Source organism: Colossoma macropomum, unplaced genomic scaffold (genome assembly GCF_904425465.1).
Source record: "Colossoma macropomum unplaced genomic scaffold, Colossoma_macropomum, whole genome shotgun sequence".
Lineage (NCBI taxonomy): Eukaryota > Metazoa > Chordata > Actinopteri > Characiformes > Serrasalmidae > Colossoma > Colossoma macropomum.
The window spans coordinates 31,447,261-31,472,806 of NW_023494788.1; the positions used below are offsets into that span (position 1 = coordinate 31,447,261).

Genomic DNA, 25,546 nt, shown 5'->3' on the forward strand with positions numbered 1-25,546 from the left:
AATGTTACCCTCTGTATTATACCAGCCACTCAGTTCAATCAGAGTAGAGTCAGCCAATGCAGACTTCGATTTATAAACATAAAATGCAAATACATTTAAGCTTGATATATCTTCAGTTTATCAGTCAAAAAGAAATCCCTTGGTGCACAAGTAAAACATTACATTATAGTTCCTCCAGTTACTTAGTATATAGACCCTATTGATTTCAACCTGGTTTATCCTGGGTTGTATGTTATCTGGATAATTATGTGAAATGTTCCAGAACAGATGCTTCAGCATAAACAAACAACTGGATATTTAAAAAATCAGTAGGTAATACAATTCGATCAGTGATGGAATGCATTTCCAGTCAACAAACATGGCTAATCATAAACCTAATTTTCCAAGTCAGCGAGTGCAATCAAACAAAACCTGCACTATGCTCCTTCTGCTGCTAATCCATAGCTATCTACTCAACATCAAGTAATGCTTCATGCTTCATGAAGAGAAGCATGACCCATAGAGAGCTCTTATGACTTTTAGACTTTAGCTTGAAATCAAGTGTTAATGCAGGCACTGCTGCATGATTTAAACCCTCCAGGTGCTGCACAGACTATTTATGCCTAAAACTGAGCCATCATTTAAACAATATATTTAGTATGGTTCAGTACATTGTGCTGAAACCTTGGAGACCAGTAAGCTATCTATTTTTGATCCTACCTCGCATTGCTCTCCTTTTTTGTTTTACTGTTTCCTGTCTCTTTTCAGGCATTGGGGTTTATATACATCAGCAAACCTGAAATGCTTAAAAGCATCGACTGCAAGCAAATACACAAATCCTGACTGAATCCTATCATACCTAATGTGTCATGAGCAAGTTATATCTGTATCATAAGGTAGCATATTTGCCCTCCTAACATTAAACATAGTAAAATGTATCAATTAGCGGTGTCAAAGTTAATGTGTATGAACTAGTGGGGTCAAAGTTAGCATGCTAATAACAGCAAGAATTTTTTTAAACGCCATTGATGTAATTGACCCTTCAAACCACTTGTAACTCCACTCTGAAGCTCAGTTGATCCCAGAAATTTATTTTTCATGTACTCTGGCTATAAAAATATGCAACTGTAGTCCTCTCCTCAAATACAGGTTTTAAGATCTATCATAGCTCTTTTAATAATAACAAAGTTATTTCCAGCTACTGTTATGTGGTGAATTTGTTTATGACTGAAGTACATCAAGTCTGAAGTTTAATTTACAAGCCAAGGTTCACATGATGAAAATAATGCTATTGAATTGCTGAAAGAAATTCATACATTCTGATGAAGTTTGTTATATAGCTACAACAAAATGTACTCCTGTTAAATGGGAAACAATCTTTCTTTAGAGTTGTACTTGAATAAAGAAGAACAAACAGGTGACTGATTGCGATTAACTATACAAAATAATGGGATTACTTGTGATTAATAATGTTAAAGGCCCTAGAATCAACATGTGAAATTAGATTTTTCTAACATTATATTAAATAAGCACAATGCTGCCTTTACTGTTGGATGCACTGCAATGGTTTCTGAGCAAGCATGAGCACTCATTCATTATTGCACACTTTTTTTTCCCATCAACAATAAAAACGAGAAGCTCAAATTTGGAATGTGGTGGTTTTAACAGAACTGAGTGATGAGCCAAAATACACAAACAAACCCACAGACACACCCACACACACACACAAAAACTTTTAAGAGACCATTGGGAAACAGCCACAGAAGTGAACTGACTCAAGAATTTTAGCACTTGATTTTGATGCAGTACCACTGCACAGCTGAGAGAAAGAGTGTGAAAAACCTCCCACTTGTGGCAAGTGGTAGGAAGGGGAGGGGCAGAGTGACAACTTCTGTCCTCATGTGATGCCTTTGACATGCTTTAGTGACGGCTGACAGAACATGAAGGGTCATGGAGTGCTATGTGGAGACAAATGAGTTTGTCGTTTGGTGTCATCTTAAAGTAGACAAAGACAGAAAGGAAGCAGCGGCAGATCCTGACAGCCCATACATCCTGTTCCTAGGTTTTAGCTCATTAGCACACTAAAACGACTCACTTAGCTCAGGACATGAGGGCATGAGATGTCTTCTGTCCCACTGTCCCATCACCTGATGCAAGGAGCACAGTCTAAGCTTTACACTGGGTAACTTATAGACATCATTATCATTCTGCTATAGTCTTTAAATGAATTTTCATTGTAATTATCAATGTGGAATTTCTCCACATATCAACAAGCTATGAGTGAGAAATAATTAATATCAAATCATGTTTTAAAACATGTTTCAATCATTGTTGCTGATAACTGTGGATTCTATGGGTTAATGATTAGGGCAATTTTGATCACTCAGTCAAACTCCAATTTATTTAAGAGAGTACAATTTATTTAAGAGTTTGATTTAGTATATAAACATTGGTAAAGTTTCTAAATCCCTTCCAAGTCCATGCAGTCCATGTATGAAAACTAAGCTGCAAAAACATCCCATTTTAATTTTATTATTTTTGTGATGTCCTTTATCAGCCTATTCAGCCTACATCAATTTAATCCTGCCTGTTCATGCTGAAGTTATAAAGAGTGTTTCATCCTGGTCTGCTTTTTCAATGCAGCAGAATACAGGGCAGCCAATCAGAGATGTCATTTACATTTAGCAGTTTTAAAGGCACAGTTACAGATACAGCTTGAAAAAAAGAAGCTTGAAAATGTCGTATAAAAATGAATTAAGTTTTTGGTACATATATTCACACAAACCTTATTTGTTTGGGCCTTTTAAATTCTCCTACTAGTCTTACTTACAGTAAGAAACAGTATACTAATTTCTATTTTTATTAAAACAAACAAACAAACAAACAAAAAAGTTGACTAATTGTCAAAATAATTAAAACATTACCAGCATACTTGATAGTGGCAGGCCTAGTAATGATGATTTGCAATGCAATAGAGAAGAGATAAACATTTGTGGACATCTATTCTATGGAGATAAGAGTATTGTTGTTATGAAGTTACAGGTACTAAGCTATGCAGAGTGTGTTCATGAGACTCCCTGCAGGATGAGCAGCTCTGAGCTGATTCCACCGCTGTGTGTCGTGTACAAACTATCTTATCAGTGCTGTTTGCTGTGGCGTGCAGCGGCTCCCTGGGATAGGCCAGGCTTTTGTGTTCAGAGGGGCTATGGCAGGCCAGGGTGAATGAGCTGGGGGCTTGATTTCACACTGCAGTTGGCAGCTGCTCGTCCTACCGTCAGAACCCAGTACACACCCTTAGGGTCAGATGCATTGGCCTGGAATCCTGGGCCTGCTGTATGGCTGAAGAGATACTAGTCAAAAGCAGAAATGAATAAATCTGTTGGACATCAGAGCTGATAATAATAGCTGTCTTCACAAACCTTTGCAGCTTGTATGCTTGTAATGATGTACTAATTGCTTCATTGTTTGATACCTAATGACTTTGTACATGCTTGGGGGGGTAAGTTATAATATGGGGACTCGGTTTCTAATGGACTGTACATTTAACTGTACATTTTAGTGGAATAATTAGTATGCACACTGACTATGCCAGTTTATTAGAAACACCTCCCTTGTACCTAAACTCCCTGGCAATTTTATCAGCTACACCTACTGATGCAGGTACACTTCGTAGACACAGAATTACTGACTGTAGGTCATATGCTGCTGCACAGTTAATTAGCCACCTCTACATAAACAGTGGAAAAGAACACATCAAGCACATTGGTTACACCAACATGGTAGTGGCATGCTACAGGATGCTGTGCTTGTACAAGTGTATCAAGCACAGCAGTGACACTGAGTTGTGTAAAAACCTGAGTAATGCAAACGTGTTTGATCCATTTGTACTAACGTGCACACACTAACGTGCCACTACCACAGCAGTGTCACTGCTGTGCTGGGAATGGTCCACAGCCCAAAAAATATCTGGTTAGTGAATGGTCCCATTCCACTGACAAATTGCAGTCATAGATGGGTCAAGATAGGTGTACCTTAAAAAAAACTGTAAATGAGTTTAGGTAGGCGTAGCTAATAACCTGGCATGTCAGTGCTTATCTGAGTCTTTTAAAAAAAACGGCTCCTATCTTGTACCTCATCTAAGTGGATTTGTGTTCTTTGAGATTCAGAGATGATTATGGTTTAGGGATCTAAAAGAAACTTAGATGGAAGCTTTGTTCTTTCAGATTCAATGAACATGCCATTTTTCAAATGGGATGACCACTATTAATGTGGTCCACAAAGCTGTATACAACAGTAATAAGCAAAAAGGAATGTTCAGCTCACTTTCAACGAGTTTTCAACTTTTCTGAAAGATAAAGATAAACTGTCATCTAACTTTGAGCAACTGTTGCACAACTGATGCTCTGAACCTGATTTTACCCATTTATGCAAAGTAGTTGGACATGAAAATGAAGAATAAAATGGTGAAATCGGCTTTTTCATTAAGTACGTAACTCAAATAACTAACTCATTCTCTAAATGTCGTTGCTATGCCTAGTTTCAGATGGAACAAAAATGATCGAGGTACCATTTTGAGCAAGCAAATGAACCTCACACTTCAGCCACCTGTAACTGTTCCTCTGATTGAACAAATGCCTAGGACATCTAAAATAAGCTCTAAATAAATTTTAGTCTGAATATATGCTGGGCTTGTTGCACTACATCCACCAATAGCAGAATAGCACTGTGGATCAGCAACTGTACCTCACGTCGACATAACTAATGCACAAATTTAATTTTAAGTACATCCTTTTGCCTTACAACCACTGTAACACATGGTATAATAAGTTAAAATCAAATAAAATAAGTTAAAAATTATGGGTGCATAAAAATTACCTTCTCTTTCTGATTTATTTTCCCCAAATTATATTTCAGTGTCTATTTTGTTTATTATACATTTTTCTGACTATGGTTTGTTTTGGCAGAATTTAAAACATTAAAAGCAGTTACGTCAGCCATAGCTATTACATCATTGCTTATGCATGACAATGGAGTATGGTTCTCACACCCAAGCTTGGCTGTTTTTATGACCACTGAGCTGAAGATGGTGCCATCAGCTGATTAGCATTCTTAATTTCTCAGTGATTCTGATAGCGTGGCCAGTCACATGAAATTCATGGCACATCACTAACTCCAGAAGTACATGTGCCACTGAGGAAATCCCATTGAAGGTGTTAAGTAAGTAATAATAATACAATTACTACTGACCAGGTCCAATAATACCTCCATGGAAGATACAAGTACAAGGGGGCCTGTGTGAAGGGTCTGTGTGAAGACTCTACTGGCTCCAGTCTTGTAGGGGCCAGACTTGTAACAAGAATACACATCTGGAGACAACTTGTTAAAAGTTTGGTAAACTGTAGCGGCTAAAAAGGTTGCACCCACAAGCATTCTTTCTAATTTCCAGTGTAACAGTGAATTTAATAGCCAACTGTAGGGTGCTTGCCCAGGCAGGGGATTGAACCCCAGTCTACAGCGTAGAAGGTAAAGGTGTTACCCACTACACTATACCAACCACTTCTAACATCTTCTCCACACCAGTCTACATGCTTAACTTCTCAGTCATCCATGGCACTAATGACAGGCTTGTTGCCTGTTGCCTAATTTTGACTTTGAGTTCCATTCTTGTTCTTTTGGTGAGAGATTTGGGTGCTCCACTGCTTCACCATATGTGCTACTATAAGGCCCCACTCCTGCACTCCCACTGGGTTCAAATTCAGAAGCCATTTCTTCAGAAGACATGTTCTTTCCTGTATATTGATCTCAGGAAACAAAGAGAACCATCCCCTAATGGAGTGTGTACTGTGGAAGTGTAGTGTCTGAATGCACCTAACCTAGTCCTAACAATTATAAGATTATGAGACTGACTCCATGAGGCTATCCTGGTGCCTCCAGACTTAATGTATGTACAAAAGAGGAAGAGGTACCTGTGACTTTAAGCTCCGTTGTTCTTCTTACCACTCTGCTCCCATACTGTAGCTCACAGGTGTAGTTTCCCCCATCATCCTCTTCCACAACTGGAATCCACAGACTGGTGGTGTTAATGATGATGGAGCTCCTCCATTCTTTCTTCTGACACTCCTGTGGACACAAGTCAAAGCAAAGGTACCATCTGGAAGTCCAAAAAAAAAACAGCTGGCGTGACTGTGATTGCATTTTCATTCATTTTTCAAAATAGTCAGGTTTCTGACTATATATTTTAAACAAGACAAAAACCTGGTTACAAATATAGTTGAATAATGTGATTACGTGGTTAGATGTAGTCATGTAAAATATGTCTGAGAAAATGCATTTCCCAAGTGAATGGAAACATGACTATTGAAATATTTCAGTCCAAAAGCATCCATCAGCTCTCCATGCCTCTAGTAAGCACTAAAAAAATGCAATACTATACCTTGTACCATGTCATGATGGGCTGTTTGTAAGGGGCTAGGTAGTCATCAATGTCAGGGCAGGTGATCAATTTGCTTTTGGTGATTTCTGCCTTCTCCAGGTAACGTATTTGGCTGCTAAAGCAAAGGCCTTCATCACTTTCCTTTACCGTCAAGGACATGGACACCTTCATGCAGTATGTTGTGTTTCTGTGAGGAGACAAGATTTACAATAATATTTTTGAATAGCATTTGGTGATTTGCTTTATCCAGCGGCATTTGTTGATTTATTTTCTCCATTTGGTTCTGAAAGTACAGCAATGTTCACAACTAAAAGCGTAACACTGATAAACACTTCATTTGCCATAAAAACATAAACACTTCATTTGCCATAAAACTGTAAAAAAAAGAACTTCCAAACCCATGTGGTTATATTTAACAAAAGCAGCATGACAGTTTCTCATGTAATGTCGTCTGAGGGCTCGGAGGTCATGCAGTGGTTTCTGGCCTTGCTCTACAGAGACTTCTCTGGATTCCTTCAATCTTTTCACAGTATTATGTATGGTAGATGGTGAAAGTCCTAAATTTTTTGCAATCTTGTATTGAGAAAGATTCTTTTTGAATTGCTTGACAGTTCTCTCATGAAGTTTGGCAGAAAGTGGTGAGCCATGACCCATCTTTGCTTGCAAATACTGAGCCTTTGGTGGATGCTCCTTTTATACCCAATCATGATACCCTCACCTCTTACCAATTTACCTGCTTATTGTGGAATGTTTCAAAACAGTGTAATTTGAATAATCTATGAATTTTTTGCACCATTCCAATTAAATGTGTTGCAGGCATCAAATTCAGAAATTTTATATCTACAAAATACAATTAAGCTGGTCAGCTAAAATATTAATTATATTTTGTACTTTTGTCAGTTAAATAAAGGTTTAAGAGAATGAACAAATCACAGATTCTTGCTTTTATTGCATTTTTGCAAATTGGGTTTGTACACACTTATCATAGAGGCCACTGAGCAGTTGCTGAAATCACATAAATAAATGTTTGAATTCCATAAATTTCACAAATAAATGTGACTGTATCATGTGTGTTCGAAACTACAACCAATACTCTCTAACAATACAGGTCTTAGGATGAGACAAACATGAAAGTAGTTGTTCTTGGCAAGTTTAGTTTACTTTCACTTTCATACCAGTGCCATCAAACAGAGTCTGTGAAAACTCTATCCTCATGATTATGCTGGTAATGTACTACCACTCTACCCTCTGGTACATGAGGTGGGAAAAATAATAAATTCTAAACTGATTCACAATTCTGATTCTTGTATAGGCTATGCATTTCCCCTGTTGTAAAAATAAATAAATAAATAAAAATAAAAAAAAATCAATCACACCCAGAAAGTAAGATACTTTGGCATGCATATGTAGTAAAGACTCAAAACCATAGGAAACATACCATATTTCAGAATGTGACTTTGTTTAACAGCCAGCTCTAGAGATGCTAACTGGCTAACAAGTTCAGTATATCCAGTGATATTCAGAGTTAGGCTTTAGGAGATATTTAAATGCAAATGCCAGCAAGAAAAATGAAAATAAAATATCTTGGGAGTTTCTGAGAGTGGTATATAATGTGTGAGGAAAATTCTCAGCATTTTCTGTTCAGCTTAAGGGCCCCCCATGTTTCAGATTAGTTGAAAAGTTATGAAAATATACAATTATTGATGCAAAACACAGATGTAACATTCTGAAGAGAAGTACGAAGAAACAATCATGAACCATGTATTTGCAATCACAACTTTCAAGAAAAAAGGTAAAATAGTTTAAAAAAAGTTTTTTTTAAAAAACATTTTTACTACATGCTTTTCATTAAATCACTTACTCACTATCTAAGCTGCATATCCTCCTGGGTTGCTGCAGCCTACCCCAGTGCTCATTGGGTAGAAGGCACGAAACAACCTGGAGAAGTTGCCAATCCTAACTGCATGTCTTTGGACAGTGGGAGGAAACCCACGCAGACACAGGGAGAACATGCAGTCTCCACCCAGAAAGGACCCTGGCCGTCCAGCTGGGGAATTAAACCAAGGCCCTTCTTGCTGTGAGGCAACAGCACGCCCCACTATGCCACTGTGATGCCTCCATCAAATCAGTTATATAGTATATATATATATTATAAATAAATATATATGTCAATGGCCTATATTATAATATAAAATTGTGATGTAGATTATACAAATAAAAATTTGAGATGCATTGAGAATCGGTTCATATCATTACCCTGATATGAAATAAAATCAGCCTAGAAAGTCCCACCCCAACTGGTATACTAGTCCCATCTCAAAATGAATGAATTATACAGACGTGTTCTATAAAAAATAAGTTTAAACATTTAATGATGGAATTCAGCAACTGCCCACTGGCTTCTTTTATAGATGTTTTCTGAGTGAATGTGTTTTCTAAGTTTAGGAAAATATATCAAAATTACTGTTGATGGTAATCAGCTGTGTGCTGTTGATGCAACAGATAAACATTAGGTTGAAAATGCCGGAATATTCCTTTAAAGCTCAGCAGGCTGGTTCAAAACAAATCAGCTTTACACAGAGAGGGAATTTTCCCAAGACATCTTGCGCTGTGGTCCCCCTAACGGGCAGCTTGCATCTCAGCGGTTCTGGTGCAGGGGTGATGGTTGTATCCTTATTCTTATTAAAAATTCATGGGGCCTTGGGGCCAAGGATTACACAGCAGCCTGGTGTGTCAGCTTCAGACACACTTCGGCACTAAACCTCCTTTAACAAGTTCAGCATGCTGGATGCCAAGATTTAACATTTCACCATGAAACATTCATCGGCTGGCGAGTTGGACATCAGGCTACTGTATGTGGGGCATCCCTCTGTGAATGACAAGATTACTGTGGGAAAGACTTGGCCATAGTCCCAGTAGAAGAGAAAAAGGAGTGCCTTTGGAAGCCTAGTCCCCATCTATCTCTTTCCCTAACCATCTATCTCATTCCCTATCCATCTCTCTTTTCCTGTCCATCTATCTCTTTCCCTATTCATCAATAGCTAGTGTATTTACATATCTCTCACACCTAGCTGCTTATCTGTGCAACTCTAAGACACTAGATCTATGCCCTAATAAAAGCTTTCTCATTACAAGAAACTCTCCCTTAAATTTCTTTTTGGTGGAGAAAAGCATAAAAGAACATGGATGGATATTTAAGTTTTTGTTTTGTTTGTTTGTTTTTTATTCAAAGAAATAGGAAACCTTTTTTAGCTCCATTCTATGCTTTGTATGATACTGTATGTCCTCTATTGGTAAGCAATATGAATATTGTATTGTTATTGTGATAAATCACATCATAATGGCTGTGATTGAAATGGATCCCCTGTTTGGTTTTAGGGCGCTATTATAGTTCATGCACAAATCATAAAATGGAATTCCAAAGTGATTTTGAGGGCACTACAATTTTCTAGCAAACACTGCGGGTGTCTTGTTACTAAGCAATGGGCAGAGGAATGTTAGTTATTGTTAACCATGGCCGGTGAGCCACTGAAAACACTGTCTGCTGCTCAATATGCAGCAGAAACACTTACTGGTTACTGTACGTTACTGCAATCTTGGATAACTACGACGAATCAAACAACAAAATGTACAGCCGAGTCAAGGTTTGTATAAGCTCTCAAGTTTGAATTTTTCCTGGTCCTTGTTCCCTGTACTTCTCAAAACGTTACACTCATGTCCACAGCTATGAATAGAAAGTCATCTTTAACCTCTCCCACCAACTAATGTTTGTTTGTTTATGCGACTAGAATTCTCATGCAGGTTAATGGTGAACAGATGTCCAAAATAATTTTTTGATTGATGTGTTTTTACTGCTGTTTGGTAAACTACATGGTTCAACTTCATATTTCACAATACTAAAGAGGGAGCAGGGATCAATTTCAGTTACATCCAGTATGTTCTTCTTTACTGATCAGCTCCATGTTCAATAAATACATTTTAGAGAAATTTAGAGCTTTTAAACAACAACAACCAGTATATTGTAACTTTATAAACTGCATACTAACAATAAGGTGGTTGGATGTCAGTCTATTATGCCAGCATCTATTTGTTTACTATTTGTTTGATTTTTCCTCCTGTTTCTTCTTAAATTGTTTATTTTTGAACTTTAGAAATTCACTTTCAGTTTTGTAGACTTTTCAGATGTGGCAGTACGGATTTGCTGGGGCATTTTGTCAGTTCCTATTTGTTTGCAAACCTCAGAAATATCAGGATGCCTACAGCATATGCATAAATACCCCTTGATAAATTAAGTGAAAACAAGTTCTCTACAGAACTTGTCTACAGAAAACATTCTCTACAGGCAACAAACTTAAATATTGCATTTTCCTGTGAATTGTAAGGCAGAATTGTAATGAATGTCTCAGTTTTCTGAGATTAGCATATTAGAAAAAAAACAGAAAATGTAAAATATGCCATAACTTTTGTACAGGCCACAGTTTATGTTTTATTTCATGTTTTTTTCCAATATGTTAAACTGAGCAAATAAACAAAAATTGTGTGTTAAAATGCACAGACGTGTGCTTTCTACAGAGGATGTATACTTATTTTCACTTAGAAAATCAACAAAACATATAATTTAACTGAGACAGCTAAACTTTTTCATACCACCTGCCTTTAACCTCTAAATCAAAGCAAAACCTTCTTTCCTGGCCCTGTACATTTTATCTGTATTTAATAATCTAGAGTTGTCTGAACCTGTGCATGCCATTGAGGTGTGCATAAGCTGTGTAAGTTGTCCCATCTTGCCTTTAGACAGCAGTCAATAGGAAATGAGGACTCCATTTGTTTCATTCTGAGCAAATTTTATGAGCCATTTAACACGTACAGGTGTCTGACTAAATTGAGAGAAAATGAAGCCTGGGGGAGTTTATCAGTAATATAATGCTTATGTTGTGACAATGTTCCAGTGAGTGAGCATTTCACATCCAATGGTGAATGTGGAGAGGAGCAAGAGGTTTGGGAAATGAAACACTTTTCTCTCACACACAGCCACATTTGAAGAAAACTTTGGCAAATAAAGCCAAAAGGTCATTCAGGGATATAAAGGATACTGTGGTGGCCCACCACTGGTCACATGGCTATAGGAGTACATGAGACACAGCCATGCAAAGTGGCCATATGAAGAGGCTCTACAGCGATGCCGCGGTCACTATGTAATAGACATTTCTTGTAAATGAGCTGTCGTTAGCTTAATGAGGTGTTGATGTGTTGCTCGTACTTTACTGTGGGCTGTGGGGTAGTGGTGTCAGTGCTGGTTTCTACCATGGAGTAGAATTGTATGGCTAGAAGTGACCTGTCTGCTATTCCAGCCACTTGGTTAGCACTGAGTAGTGGTTCTTATTGGCTGCCTGTTCAATAAAATAGCATTCGCCTTTAAAGTGCAATGTTTCTTGTGTCATCTTTTTCTGCTGATGATACACTGGTGTCCGAAGTGGGATACTGACACTCCAGTGACCAGCCCTCTAGCGGTACTTTGAGCAGATGCCGGTGGTGTGGTTGGCTAGGCAGCTGCTTTCTGAAGCGTGGACAAGTGAGCCAGCGGTAGAGCTGAGTATGATGGATTGACAGGCATGATGGTTCAGCAAGTGTTTGAGGAGGTGGCACAGGAGGGATTTTGTGGATGCCATTATACTTTTTTATAGCTTATTTGTACAGCAGCTAACATCCCTGCAAGCTAACACTACATTTTTAAACTCCTAGTTTACCAGAGGACCTATGAATAATCAAGATGAGAAGATTTAGTTCTTACACTTCATTCTCTTCATGTTAATATCAACTGAAAATCAAATAATGATTGATCTTTACTCTTTCATGCAAATGACTGCATTTCTATTTTACAACCATGTCAATAATTACTTCTAGTATTCAACCCATGTAACTGCTGGAACTAAATGAGTGACAGGTAAACTACAGCCTTTAATGTTAAATTTCTATCTTGAACACCACTCTGGTAAATTGTGTGTTGGTGTGATACATTTCTGGTTAAATCTTCTGGTGAAACCATGGTGAAAAGGGTGAATTCTCTTTTGCCCTTCTTAGATTATATATGTATATCTTTTCAAATCTTTTTGCCTGTTATTTTGCTCATTGATGAAAACTGAAGACATCAGCAAAAAAACAAAATATATATATTAAATATATATATATATATATATATATTTTTTATTTTTTTTTGTTTGTTTTTTTTGTTTTTTTGCTGATGTCTTCAGTTTTCATCAATGAGCAAAATAACAGGCAAAAAGATATGAAAGATATATATATATATACATATATATATATATATATATATATATATATATATATATATATATATATATATATATATATATGGAATTATGCATAAAAATATCAAAATTACCTTATAATATAGATTTTAAAATAAATCTTTTTTGTTTTGCTGTCAACTTTAAATACTCTGGCATCTTCTCAAGCACTTTCATGAGGAACCACATTGGAATGGCCTCTGGAAGCAACAGATAATTATCTGGGGCTGTTTTTCAGGGTTTGGCCCCTTAGTTTCAGTGAAAGGTAATGTTATTGATACAGCATGTAAAAACATTTTAGACAATTATAAGCTTCCAACTTTGTGGCAAAAGTTTGGGAAAGCCCTTTACTTTTGCAGAATCACTGTGCACAAACAGGTCCATAAATACATGGTTTGACAAGTTTGGTGTAGAGGAACTCCAAAGGCCTGCACATCCTGACCTCAACCGCACTGAACACCTTTGGCATACATTGTCCAACATTAGTGCCTAACCTTATAAACAAATTTTCTGAAAAACCTGCTCAGAAGAGTGGAAGTTTTTATAGCCACAAAAGTGGGGGCCAAATTCATAATGTCCATGGTTTTGGAATGTGAATTTTTTTTTCTTATAATAAATTTACTTTCATTAACAGTATATATCTTTTTTTCAGTGAGAGAATTTGACAGAATGCGAAGTCTTTACAGCTGTCATGATCTGGTGCTGGAGATCTACCACAGAGCATTTCAGCATTTAGTTCCCACTCTAATCTAAGACACCAGACCCAGCTAATCTAGGTTTTCAGCTGCATCTGAATATTAGAGGCAGGTGTGTTGGAATGGGACTCTCCAGGCTGATAAGTCTCCTGGACTGGAGCTGGTTACCCCTGATTTTCAGCAGTTTGGAGCCCTGCTTCTAGTTATCTATTCCTTATTTCTAGTTTCTCATAGATGTTGTTTTTTGGCCTTTTTTGGTTTTTTCTTGCTTTGCTTCTCAGTTTTTGAATGTGGATTATCCTGCATTAACCCTGTCTGCCTGGGCACTGACCCATGCTACGAACTTTGATCATGATCACTGTAAAAGCCCTAATAAACAGATTCTGTAGATACACCCTACTCCCACTCATTTTATCTATCTTCTTCTGAACAATTTTTCCTACCAAGAAAACAACCATTTAATATGAGACACTAGAAACTACAAGATCTCTTTCTTTTTTCCTTCCTTCCTTTCTTCCTTCCTTTCACCACTGGAAGAAGTCACTTTAGCTCATCATCAACCGTTCCTTCCTTTTTTTTTTTTTATAAAGGTGCAACAAATATTAATGTGTGATTATGTTAAGCTTATGTTATTCCTAGTATAAAGGGCTAATACATGTCTGCTTCTTCTGGAAAGACATCTGCTTAATGTTGATAATAAAAAATAATGCATGGTAAGTCAAAATGCTTCAGTGGATTTCATGTCATCATTAATCTTATTCTAATGTAAGAATTATTGCTGCTCTCCATGATGCTGAAAGCACATTTGAGAGTGTCAGCAGCTGTCAGTTAGAGAAGGTCCTGCTCAAACATTTCACATACAGTGTAAAAAATGACATTTCTAATTAAATTCTGCAATTACAACTGAATTTAATAAGTTTACAAAATCGTAACTCAAAAGTATTCTTCAGTTTAAGCCCAAATTATTAACAAAGACTGTATAATATTTAATGAACTGAACATCACAGCTTTAAAATTTGCCATTTTAAAAAATCATGTATTAGAAAAGAAAGTTCACTGATTTTCCAAGTTTCTGAGATATAAACGTAAAACAAGTTGCAGAGAAACTCAGATATTTTTACAACAGTGGTGCCAATGGTGACAATATCTACCACACAAATATAGTCATTTTGATCACAATCCAAAAACTAGTAAACCTACACGTATGAAAATTTTAAATTTTAAATCTGAAAAAAAAATGTTTTCTTTGAGCATTATTTTGCCTTACACCACTCTCAGCCAACTGGCAGCATTTCATATCATATAAGCATTTTTATGTAATAACTCACAGGTAGATTTTAGAAGCATTAAATGCTTCAGATGTCTGGTTCCCATCAGCAACCCTGCAAACAATTCTGACTCTAATTCTCTAATCGGTGGAAAAATTACTGGAATTTCCTATTAATGCAAGTAGATAGATTTGTATTTTCAAACCTATCAAATCAATGCAACATTTAAACGTAGCAAATAAACTTAGTTGGTGGTGTTCATACCAAATCATTTGAACCATTCAAGCAAAATAAAACAATTGTTCTGATCCAATTTGACGCTTCAAAACAGACCGGCTGAAAGCAAAATGCATTTGATTTAAGTTCTGAACATTACCTACTTATAACCCTTCACCCTACCATTTAATGAATGTGGATTTATGGAGGTTTATGTTAAACTTAGTTATTTATTCATGCCATTCAACTGAAGCTGAAAATGTGTGCTAAAATGTGAACGTTCAGAAGGCTGATACTGACTGAACAAAATAAATAAATAAGCATGTTTTTGACTGCAAAAAAAATAAATTAACAAAAAAGCTAATCAATAAAATACAACATTAATAATGAATAAATTAATCAATAAAATTAAATTATTCATGTTTCTTTATATGAATTCCTTGTTTTAAAGTAATATTCATTATAAAATGGAGGGGAGGGAGTCACTCATTTACTTACTCACTCACAAATGCTTTCCCAATAGTACTGTCAAAAACATTAAAATGACCAGTTTTGAAAGCTTTAAGTTCTGGCTGTTAATATCATGGTGTTTTCATCAGATTCTTATCAGTTATAGACAAGGATAAGACATATCCTATGTCCTAAGGGGAAGCAGCTCAATTGATTTTATGTAATAAAAGAGGAAGTCATGTTGTAGAGAAAAACCTGGGAGTTAAACTAAAAAAATTTTGAAAACTTGGGAAAACTTAAGCAACTAAGCATTCATGTCACCCAGAGTGTGTCTGACTTTGCTTAGCTTGAGTCCTGTGCTGAGCATGCAGTACATGGCAGGACCTGGTACTAACTCAGTTCTATTTCTGTTGAATCATCAACCACGTTGAGTGCTCGTGAACAACCTCTCCAGATCAGACGTTGATGTGATGTGGATCAATGGGCCCAAGGGTAAATAAGTGATAGAGGATATGTCTCCGCGTCTCTGTGGCCACAATGAGAGTAGACATTTAAAGAAGTGAGTCTTTCAAGCCTTAAACCTGCTTACACTGCACTGCCTTTCATTCAGTGCAGTGATGGTTATAAAAGGAGATAGCCTTTGTCAACACTTGCTATCATTGGTAGCGGCGAGGCAAATGTAATAGTCACTGGAAGCTAAATTTTAGGGCTGTGTGGGTGAAAAAAAAAAGCTACGGCGGCATACTCACTTCTCCTGGGGTTGCTAATTAGGACATAAGTAATTGAGGAGAAATGATGCTCCAGTGGTCCAGCACAGATAGTCCCAGCACACATATTAAAACAAAGATGTGCACATTAGTAGAAGGTTCCCACCTCTTCTAATGTGCATGCCTTTGAACCTGAGGACCCTGTGATATTTTTGTATGTGGTAATATATTAGAGATTTATCCTATTATTCCACTTGAAAGAATAGAATAAATTGCAATTTATTAAATATATTAAATATATTACTTAATAACATTTTAAGAACATTGTACTTTTGCAAATAATTGTTTCAGATGGTTGCTTCTATATATAAGCTGAATCTATAAATTGTTTTTCTCCCTGGTGTAGGGCCTGATAATGTCAGCAAATTCTGAAGTCCCACATAGTTATTGGTATTGTCTAAATAAGACAGATAAAGCACAGGTATTTGGTGGCTTGTTCTACAACGTACTGAACAAGCACTGCTGATGTGAGGAAAAACACACTGATGAGTTTAAAAACATGACAACTGAGGAATGACAATCATATTTGTCAATTTGGAGATGACAATTTGAGTCAGTAGAGTATGCTTTAACCTTTTGAAGTCTTTTAATCTTTGCTAATTTTAAGGTCCCAGGGAAAACTGTGTAAAATATTAAAAATGTCAGAGTGATAAAAGTGAGTTTTACATTGAACATTCAGTTAAAGTGAAAAAAAAAACAAGAAATAAAACACAGATTCAAAATTGCTTATTTGACATATCTGAGAACTGTCTGTGTGCGGTCCCAAAATTTTGATAAGCATGCATGATCAACATTCCTCTGCCCAAGACTCACATCCTGCAAAGCCAATGAAGCAGAGCTAAACATAACAGCGCAAGTGGGGAAAAATGAGTGAAATGGGCTCTACATATGCATGTTGTGTTGTAGACTAATCCACTTCATCCATGACTGACTAAACTATTTCTGGCTTTTGTATAGCAGCGTCTTTTTTTTTCTTTGTTTTTCTGACTCAAATACAGAGAAACCATAGAGTTGTTAAAGCTATGTGGGGAGGACAAACCACATTGGCTTTGTGATTGGTAGGGATACTGCTTAGGACACTGAGAAAGCCATTTAGTGTATATTGGAAAGTTAATTACAGGACATACTTTGTGCATGTATATTGTGTGCCCACAAAAGCAAGACCTGCTTAGAACGAAAAATTATACTGGCTGATATACCGGCTATTAAAATAAAAAAAACCCTGAATTTATTAAAAAACTTCTTAACTTACTGGGACCACAATTCTTATCGGTCCTACTCTGGAGGCAGTCTGCACATCTGTATACATTAAGACTGTAATATATATATATAAATAGTCATGTGACACACATTCTGATGTTGTCTTTGTTTTTTTGCTTGGCTTAGTTAAGTTATTAGTGCCCCTTACTTCCATTTGATTAGTTGTTGTTCAAAATAACCGCACTATACAATGAGACGCTTTCTTAAAAAGATTATCAGTCCTTTATTGGCATGATTTCCAATTTCACTATGAAATTACTAAGGGGAAATCTCCATAGTCACTGGTACTGCACCAGAAGGGGCACCCGAAGAGCGATGAAGCTTACAGAACCCAAGCCGACCAACAAGCTCTATTTCTGGGGCGATGCTGAGCTAAGCCTCACTGAAACGGATCTTTAAGAATTATCACACACACCAACCAACACAGAGTTGCACAGCCTGAAGAGAAAGGGGCATGGGCTCAAGCCCTCCTGCATCAAGCACCTCCTGTTTATTGTGGCCTGTAAACATAAGAAAGTACTACTTTTGAAATGATGAATATGAAGCTGTATGATCATCCCAATTACCTAATGAACTTCATGGAACACCATTTAGATATTCCATTGCTGTACTGCCACTGCAACAGTTTAACTCCAATCTATTGGTTGCTTGTAACTACCCTCAGGTTTCTTACTTTACAAGATTTTAAACTATTTTACTGATACACTTTCTACTTATTGCAAACGCCATTAGTTTTTTAATCCATAAAGTGTCACGATAACATGTAGTGAGTGTTATATGTCATTATAGTATATATGTTGTAAAACACTATAGTTGTAGGGAATGCCTTGGAAGCACCATATTATTCCACTATTTTTGCTTGGCCGAGCCATTAGACCTGTGAGCCAATGCCATGAAAAAATTACTGCAGAGTAAAAATTTTACAAATACCTGATAAAACAGCAGCTCGTCTAGCATCAACACATTTCTTATCATGTCATGATAAAGAGACTGTGTCAGTAAAAATTACAACAAAAATTAAGTGAAGCTCAGACTGTGAAATAAAAGCTCACCTTTGAAGTAACTGAAGGACAAACACCCCCAGACAACAGCCTAAGACGAAACTTAGACAGTAGCTTAAAAGGTTCTACGCCAAAGGATCCTGTTATACATTTACAAAGGAGATGTGGCTGCTAAAAGGTTAATAAAAGTAGACTTTCAGACCCTCAAACATTTTCTGTGGCACAAAGTATTAACACCAATCTGTCATTATGTCTAATGAGTGTCTAAGAATATTTTAGGGGTTCATCCATTTAATTAATTAATCAGTTCATTAGACTGCTTTAATATAAACGTGTCAGGTTTAGCTATGCAGGCAATTTTCATCCACCATCCCTGTGGGCAAATCAGCATGAGGATTGAGTGCAAGGCAGGTGAAACTATCATTATCCTTTCAAGACAGAAATATAGCAGTGTAATCTTGCAGTTTAAACAGTTACACTGATCTAAAGACAGACTGAAAAATGTACACAACACAAACTACGGTGTATTACTAAATTATTGTCTTTTATGGCCCACTTCTGAAATAATTATCGCTATTACAATTGTCACTATTACACTATTAATATTATGAGTTATTCGAAGGTTATAGACATGTGTAGTAAAACTCTGGACCCACTGGTGGGTCCTGGCTATTTAACTAACACCCTTTCCAACCTCAGCAACACAGCATCCTTGAGATAAAGCTAATTAGGGTCAAAACAAAATAAATGGGGGGTAAACTGAAGTAGCCCTGTCAAATATAAAATGCACTGTCCTTGGTCTCTACTATTAGTAAAGTAAAGTTAGTAGCATACTGCACTCAATTGGTCTGGACAAAGTTCTATGGACAGATAAATCCCAATATGAAGGTTTAGGGGGATATAGACCCTTATAGAATTCATCAGAAATAACATCACCAACAACATGGTTTGGTAGATGTTCTCTTGCATCAGAATCTATCTGGCTTGCTGTCAATGAGAGAAACATGAATTGTGCTCACTAGAAGGAATTTAAAGCTGTTTGCATGAAATTTCTTTTTTATGAGACCTACTGCAACACTTCATGTGTGCTCTGAGTTTTCAAATGGGCTTCTAATGTAGAGACATGAATGCCGTTTGAGGTCACCTTATTTTTCTTTCTATCCACACCTATGATTATCTAGTTAGTTAAAGCTTGAATATCAATTTGAAGTGAATCAATCAAAAAAAGTCAAAGTTGATGGTTTTGTGGTCAGCACTTAAAATGTCTGGCAGCATCATCATAAACACCAATAAAAGAGATGTAACTGCAGAAATATTTTATGAAGAAGAAGATATATGGTGCTTATTGTTATTTATGCCTATGAAGGAATAGCTTCCCTTGTATGCAGAAGACAAAAAATGCTTTTTTCTGCTGTAGTTTTAAGTTTATTCTGATGGAAATAGTGTTTCTAGTAAGTATGGGCATTTCAGTCCAACATTGACATTAGAATTTGCTAGCTATTATTTGACCTCCTCAACATCTCTGAGATTAGCATCTCTCTATTACTGCATAACAATAAACCAATACCCAGAAATTCAAAAGCCACAGTAGGTAACATGTGGCTTGAAATTTACACCAAGAAAGGCAGTCTTTAAAACAGATACCTCAGCTAACATTACAAGCCTAGTCATATCATAACTTATTTTATCTCATACTAGCTTGAAAACAGTGAGCTGTAAAGAGTTGACAAAAAACAGACAAATTCACAAGATGACACTGAATGGTTTATTCTGTTATATCTATACAAGAGTGTAAAATGACAGTCAGCTTGATAGTTATCAACACTTTTCTGCTTTCTATGTGGCACAGTTGCACTTTGTACTATCTGCTGTGTGGCATTTCTCATTCTGTGCAGTAGCTTTAGATGGCTACAGTAGTCTTTCTGTGCTTCCTTCATTGGGCTAAACACTTTAGAACCCATCTGACCAAAACATAAGATGCAGGCTCTAAATTGCATTCTGGTGGAGTATGGACTTGCATCTCATGCATCTTGAATATGACAACATATGCTAAACTGCTTATCAAAAATAAGAAAGTAATACATATATTTTTTAATCCTTTCAAATTCACCTTTTCATGCTTCAACTACAAATGTATTGTTTCTTAGCTACTGTTTTTAGTTAAGACAAGCTTTAGCTTTAGAAAACACAGAATTTTTGTCCAAAACTCAGTTTAATTTAGTATCTACAATTAAAACACAATAGTACTTCGAAATGATTATTTTAACAGCATGTGAAATCTTATGATAGATCAGGTGTAGTTTTTGTCATGATTTTTAGGGATAAACATCTGATCATAACATTTGACAAACAGAACAAATAGTTCACTGGCTTTAGCAACATTTTGCTCATGATACTTGCCATACTGGGCAAGAGTTATTGTCTCAAGCCATATTATACTTAATAAAATCAAGGTGCAGACAGTGACAGAAGGAGACAAAAAAGGTGGGGATCTTCAGATCCCAGTAAAAAAAAAGTGAAATGATAAGACACACAAAGTCTCTAAAAAGTTACATGATTCAAATTATGCTTGCTGTATAGCTGCAGCTGTAATGCAGGATGAGATGAAAAAAACTGATCTATTCTAACACCATGACCTTTCACATGCATATCATAAATAGGAAATTAATAATGCACACTACATTTAGTTATTACACTGAATGTTTTTGTTGGCAGAGCAAGGATAGGTCAAATAGAGGAAAGTGCATCCAGTAAAGATGGCAACAGGCTGTGAAACATTTTATTTCCATTCTATTATGATACACAGCACACAGGTACACACAAAGGGCTTATTTCCAATTTAGATAAACTGAATGGGAAATAAACAGAAATACAGTTTTTCATGGCATTTTTTTATTCTGCTGGAACAATCTAATGAGCTGCTTAAGCAGACTTTATGTAACAATGAGCACTACAGATGTAACTAAATATAAATACATTACTTAATTACTTGGAATGAACAGACATGCGATCGGAACAGATCTGAATACAGACACAACAGATATGAACACAGACACAAATAAGTGTCAAAATGTTCAGGTTTTTTTTTAGGTGCCTCTTTAATTTGTAATCTGTACATTAATCACATGGTTTCTCAGTTATTGTGCTTATATGATATGTAAGGATATGACCTAACAAAGATTTGTTTGATTTGCTCGGTTTGTTGGCGCAAACTACCTATTTCAACAAGAAAACACATAGTATTTTAAGTCAGGTATCATTCACGTTTTATCGTTAGTCTGATAAAACAAAACACAAATAAGTGCTTACCAATCTGAATTGCACTCTGAATAAGCTTGCATGCTCACTTAGGAAAAAAAATAAATAAAATAAAATAATAAATAAATAACAGTACATCAAACAATGAAGGAAGCCTCGTGAAACTTCTACACAGTGATAAAAACACAGAAGCACACAGAAAGCTCCAATTCCACACAATGATACATTTCACTCTGGCAAAAGCATACATACCCATAATCCCTCTGGCAGCAGATTTAAAAGAGTTTAGGGGGCTATCATAAAATTCTCAGAATGGATTGCCAGCAAGACGCTTGGATCTATAGAGTTAATGTCCAAAATAATCTCATAGTTCTATACTAACTGCATCAAAATTCACAGTCTGTATCAGAGGTCTTCAACTTCAAATCCAGATTTTTCAATGATTACAAACAATATTAATAATAAAAAAAAATGTTACAACACATTAAGATATTGCTATGTTTTGAATAGATTAATTTGTGTTGTTTTTTTTTGTTTTGTTTTGTAAAGCTGCTTTGTGACAACACCTGTTGTAAAAAGCACTATATAAATAAACTTTGCTTACTTGCTTGCTACTCGTAATCCATACATAGTAGTAAATAATGAACCATACCGCCTTCCACACCACACCCACTTTAATTCTGAATACAGAAAATGAGAGTAATATAGAGAGCAAACAGATACTGATCATTTCACTATGTTATACCTCTACTCTAACTCTAAAATGTAAAAGGAGGTCGATTGGTTTGGAGTGTTGATCAGAACTGTTATTTTGTTTTGCTTCATATTGTTGCTTTGCTTCATAAGTTATACGAGCTGAATAAATCCAGTTAAATTCTTGTTTTTGCAGTGAAGACACACAACTTTATGTTATTATATCTTGGTATCTTTTATGATAAAGTTAATAATAAGCATCTCAGTATCTTGACTTGCGAGAGTGAAAGTGAGAGAGACAGACAGAGAGAGAGAGAGAGAGAGAGAGAGAGAGAGAATTACAAGTGAGTATAAAAGGGATTGTACAAAGAAGAAAGAAAACACTGGGGCAACAGAGATAATTACTATAAAAACAAGCAATGGTAGTATTTCAGGAGGTATTCTTTAGAGCCAGGCAACATGTGTCCTATTCTTTACAGACTTCAAGTTATTGAACAAAAGCTAAACACGCCTCCATTGTTTCTGTGGAGGCGTGAAATGTGCCTTGCTCTCCATCACAGCTAGAGATAGAGGACAGGCTGACTAGAAAAATTCTGGAAAATGGGTGTTAGGAGAAGGCCTTGGCATGCATTAGCACTGCAGGTTGCATCAGCCATGTCTTAACAAGTGTCATGCTGCTCCAGTACCCACCGAAAAAGTCGTATCTCAAACCTTGAGTCATATTTTCATTAAGTGTATAAGAGACACGTTAGTATATGTTTTATGTAGAGTTATTACTGTCATATTGCTATAAGCTAATTACACAACTAATTATTTACGTATGCAGTTGTTTGGTCAATTACATTTACATTTGATATACATTCTATGTTGACAGGGTTAGGTTTTGAGTCAGCACTTCTGATTTTTTTTTAGTTTGTTTCAATGCTCAATAGAAAATTGGTCAATCGGGGATAGTTTTTGGTCTCATCCGTCCACAAAACGTTGTTCCAATAGCCTTCTGGATTGTCCATGTGATCTTTATCAAACTGGACATTTCTCCACTCATATTATTACGCACTGCCACTTTGATTATACATTTATACATATTTCATATTGTACTGCCACTTAGTCTATTGTCCACGAATACTGCACAATGCACTGTCACTTTGTTTATGCATCCATAAATGTCATATTGCACAACTATTAACATAGGTTATTGTTTACAGTACATAGTCACTTGTTCATTCACTGGAGGGGACATGCACCACTGTATTGTGAACCGCATAGTATTTATGCAATTTACATCTTATTTTTGTACTGCACATTATTTTTATTGTTTTATTTAATTTTATTTTATTATTTATCTTTCCTTTATATTTATATGTACTTATCTATCATCTATCTATCTATCTATCTATCTATCTATCTATCTATCTATCTATCTAATATTTTTGTCTCATTTGTTTAATTTGTTTCACTTTATCTACTATTAGACTTGTGTGAAAATCTGATGATGTTTTAGGTCAAATTTATGCAGAAATATAGAAAATTCTAAAGGGTGCACAAACTTTCAAACACCACTGTAACTGCTGCACCATTTAAGGTGAAACAAAAATTTCAAATAAGGAGCTAACTTCAGCCTTGTCAGAAAGTCCTCAGGCAAATCGCCATTAGCCAAATGCTTACTCCTACACTGTTTGGGTTTTTCATTAATGTTTTGTCATTTATGGCCCAAATTGAAGGCTCAGCTCTAATAGGTATGGCTGTCTGCATATTCTAAGGGTTAGGGTAAAAGGCACTGTGGATATGTGCTTTTCCATTTGTTTCAACATGTTTCCCTGTGGACATAATGTGTTGTTAGCTTTGTGAGAGCGAGACAAACTTTTTGTAAAGTGTCGATGCATATTCACAATGCATGGCTGCCATCACTTCCTGTGGCATATTACACATTAGGAGTGTAAGGATGTTACTTTGTGTGACTAGTGGTGGTGACTGTGTTTTATTGGTCGAGGTGTGTACTTGCCTTGGGTAGGAACACAGAATTACCCCTCCTGCAGGGATTGTATTCTGGAGAAAATAAGATTCCCCACTTTCTGGCTCGTCCTGTCATTTCCAACGCAGCTGCCTCTGCCAGTGTTATTTTACAGCTATTGTACCTCGCAGTAGCTTGGCTTGTGACAGATGAAATTCCCTTTGTCTACACGTTGGGAGTCCTCCCAGCCCCTTTCTGGTCTTTTCTTGACTTGTTTTGAAGGGGTATATTTCTTTTTGTATGACTGTTCTATAGCATTTTACGTGTTATTTGCTCTTGTCAGTATTCAAATGAGAAAGAGGATTGACACACAAAGAACGAAAGTTATGAATGTTATTGTGCTCTGGAATTATTAAGCACAGGCCATATGAGAAACACACACCATAAGAAGGGCTTCGGAAAAATTTTCCAGCTTTTCGTAGGGTTTGGGTGGGATTGGGGTAGGGTATACAATTAAAGGGCTTCAGACTCTGGCAGGTCTGACGTTTTACTATACACTTCTATAAGCTAAGAATAAGGCTGTGTAGTTATTGAAAAATAAGCCTTAGTAAAAGGACCATATTAAAACTCTCAACAAATCTGTGGCCCAGAGAACACCCAATTTGCTAACATTTTGTTATGACCCAACCTGGCTACTGTTTATTCAAAATATGCCAAAACTGCAAAAGCAAAATATAAGCATTTGTAGCATATATACAACAGGCTAGATTAGCTACAGAGTTAAACCTCTTTAAATGTTCCTATGAGTTTTTAAACCTATTGGCTTGAATTAGACACTTGGCATCATTTCTTTTTGTGTTGTAACACCTGTCCCATGGATTGTTGTTGGGGGAGTGGGTTTGGGGCACACATTACATTGCACTGCATGCTGGGAATTGTAGTGCAGTGCACTGTGAAATGGGCTAAAGTTAACAGAAAATTAAATTATTTTTTTTTATGGGCATGATGTTTTCATGGCCTTGAGTTTGACACATGGGACTTAGTATGTAATAAGCCTGGGATTTTAAGAGGTTAACTAAATGTTGCTAGAGAACCTACAGTAACCATTTCAAGATGTGGCTTTTCCAACATAAATTCCAACTTCCAGCATGAAGTTTTTGAATAGCCACAGCTAGGTAGCTATGTGCTGACACAATGACACTATATGCCATGTCTGTCTGTGGGTATTTCCAAATGAGTGGGATACTATTGATAATAAGCACAGTAAGGG

The 25,546-nt window shown here is 36.3% G+C and overlaps 1 protein-coding gene across 1 annotated transcript in view; it reads right to left on the reverse strand.

Annotated features, from left to right (window-relative positions):
• Nucleotides 1-25,546, reverse strand: part of il1rapl2 (interleukin 1 receptor accessory protein-like 2) — a 354,577-nt gene that overhangs the window by 133,125 nt on the left and 195,906 nt on the right. The window contains exons 4-5 of the mRNA XM_036569190.1: nucleotides 6,413-6,599; nucleotides 5,946-6,099 (exon numbers count right to left, since the gene is read on the reverse strand). Of these exons, the coding sequence (XP_036425083.1) occupies nucleotides 5,946-6,099; nucleotides 6,413-6,599 (341 nt within the window). The remainder of the gene's footprint in view (nucleotides 1-5,945; nucleotides 6,100-6,412; nucleotides 6,600-25,546) is intronic.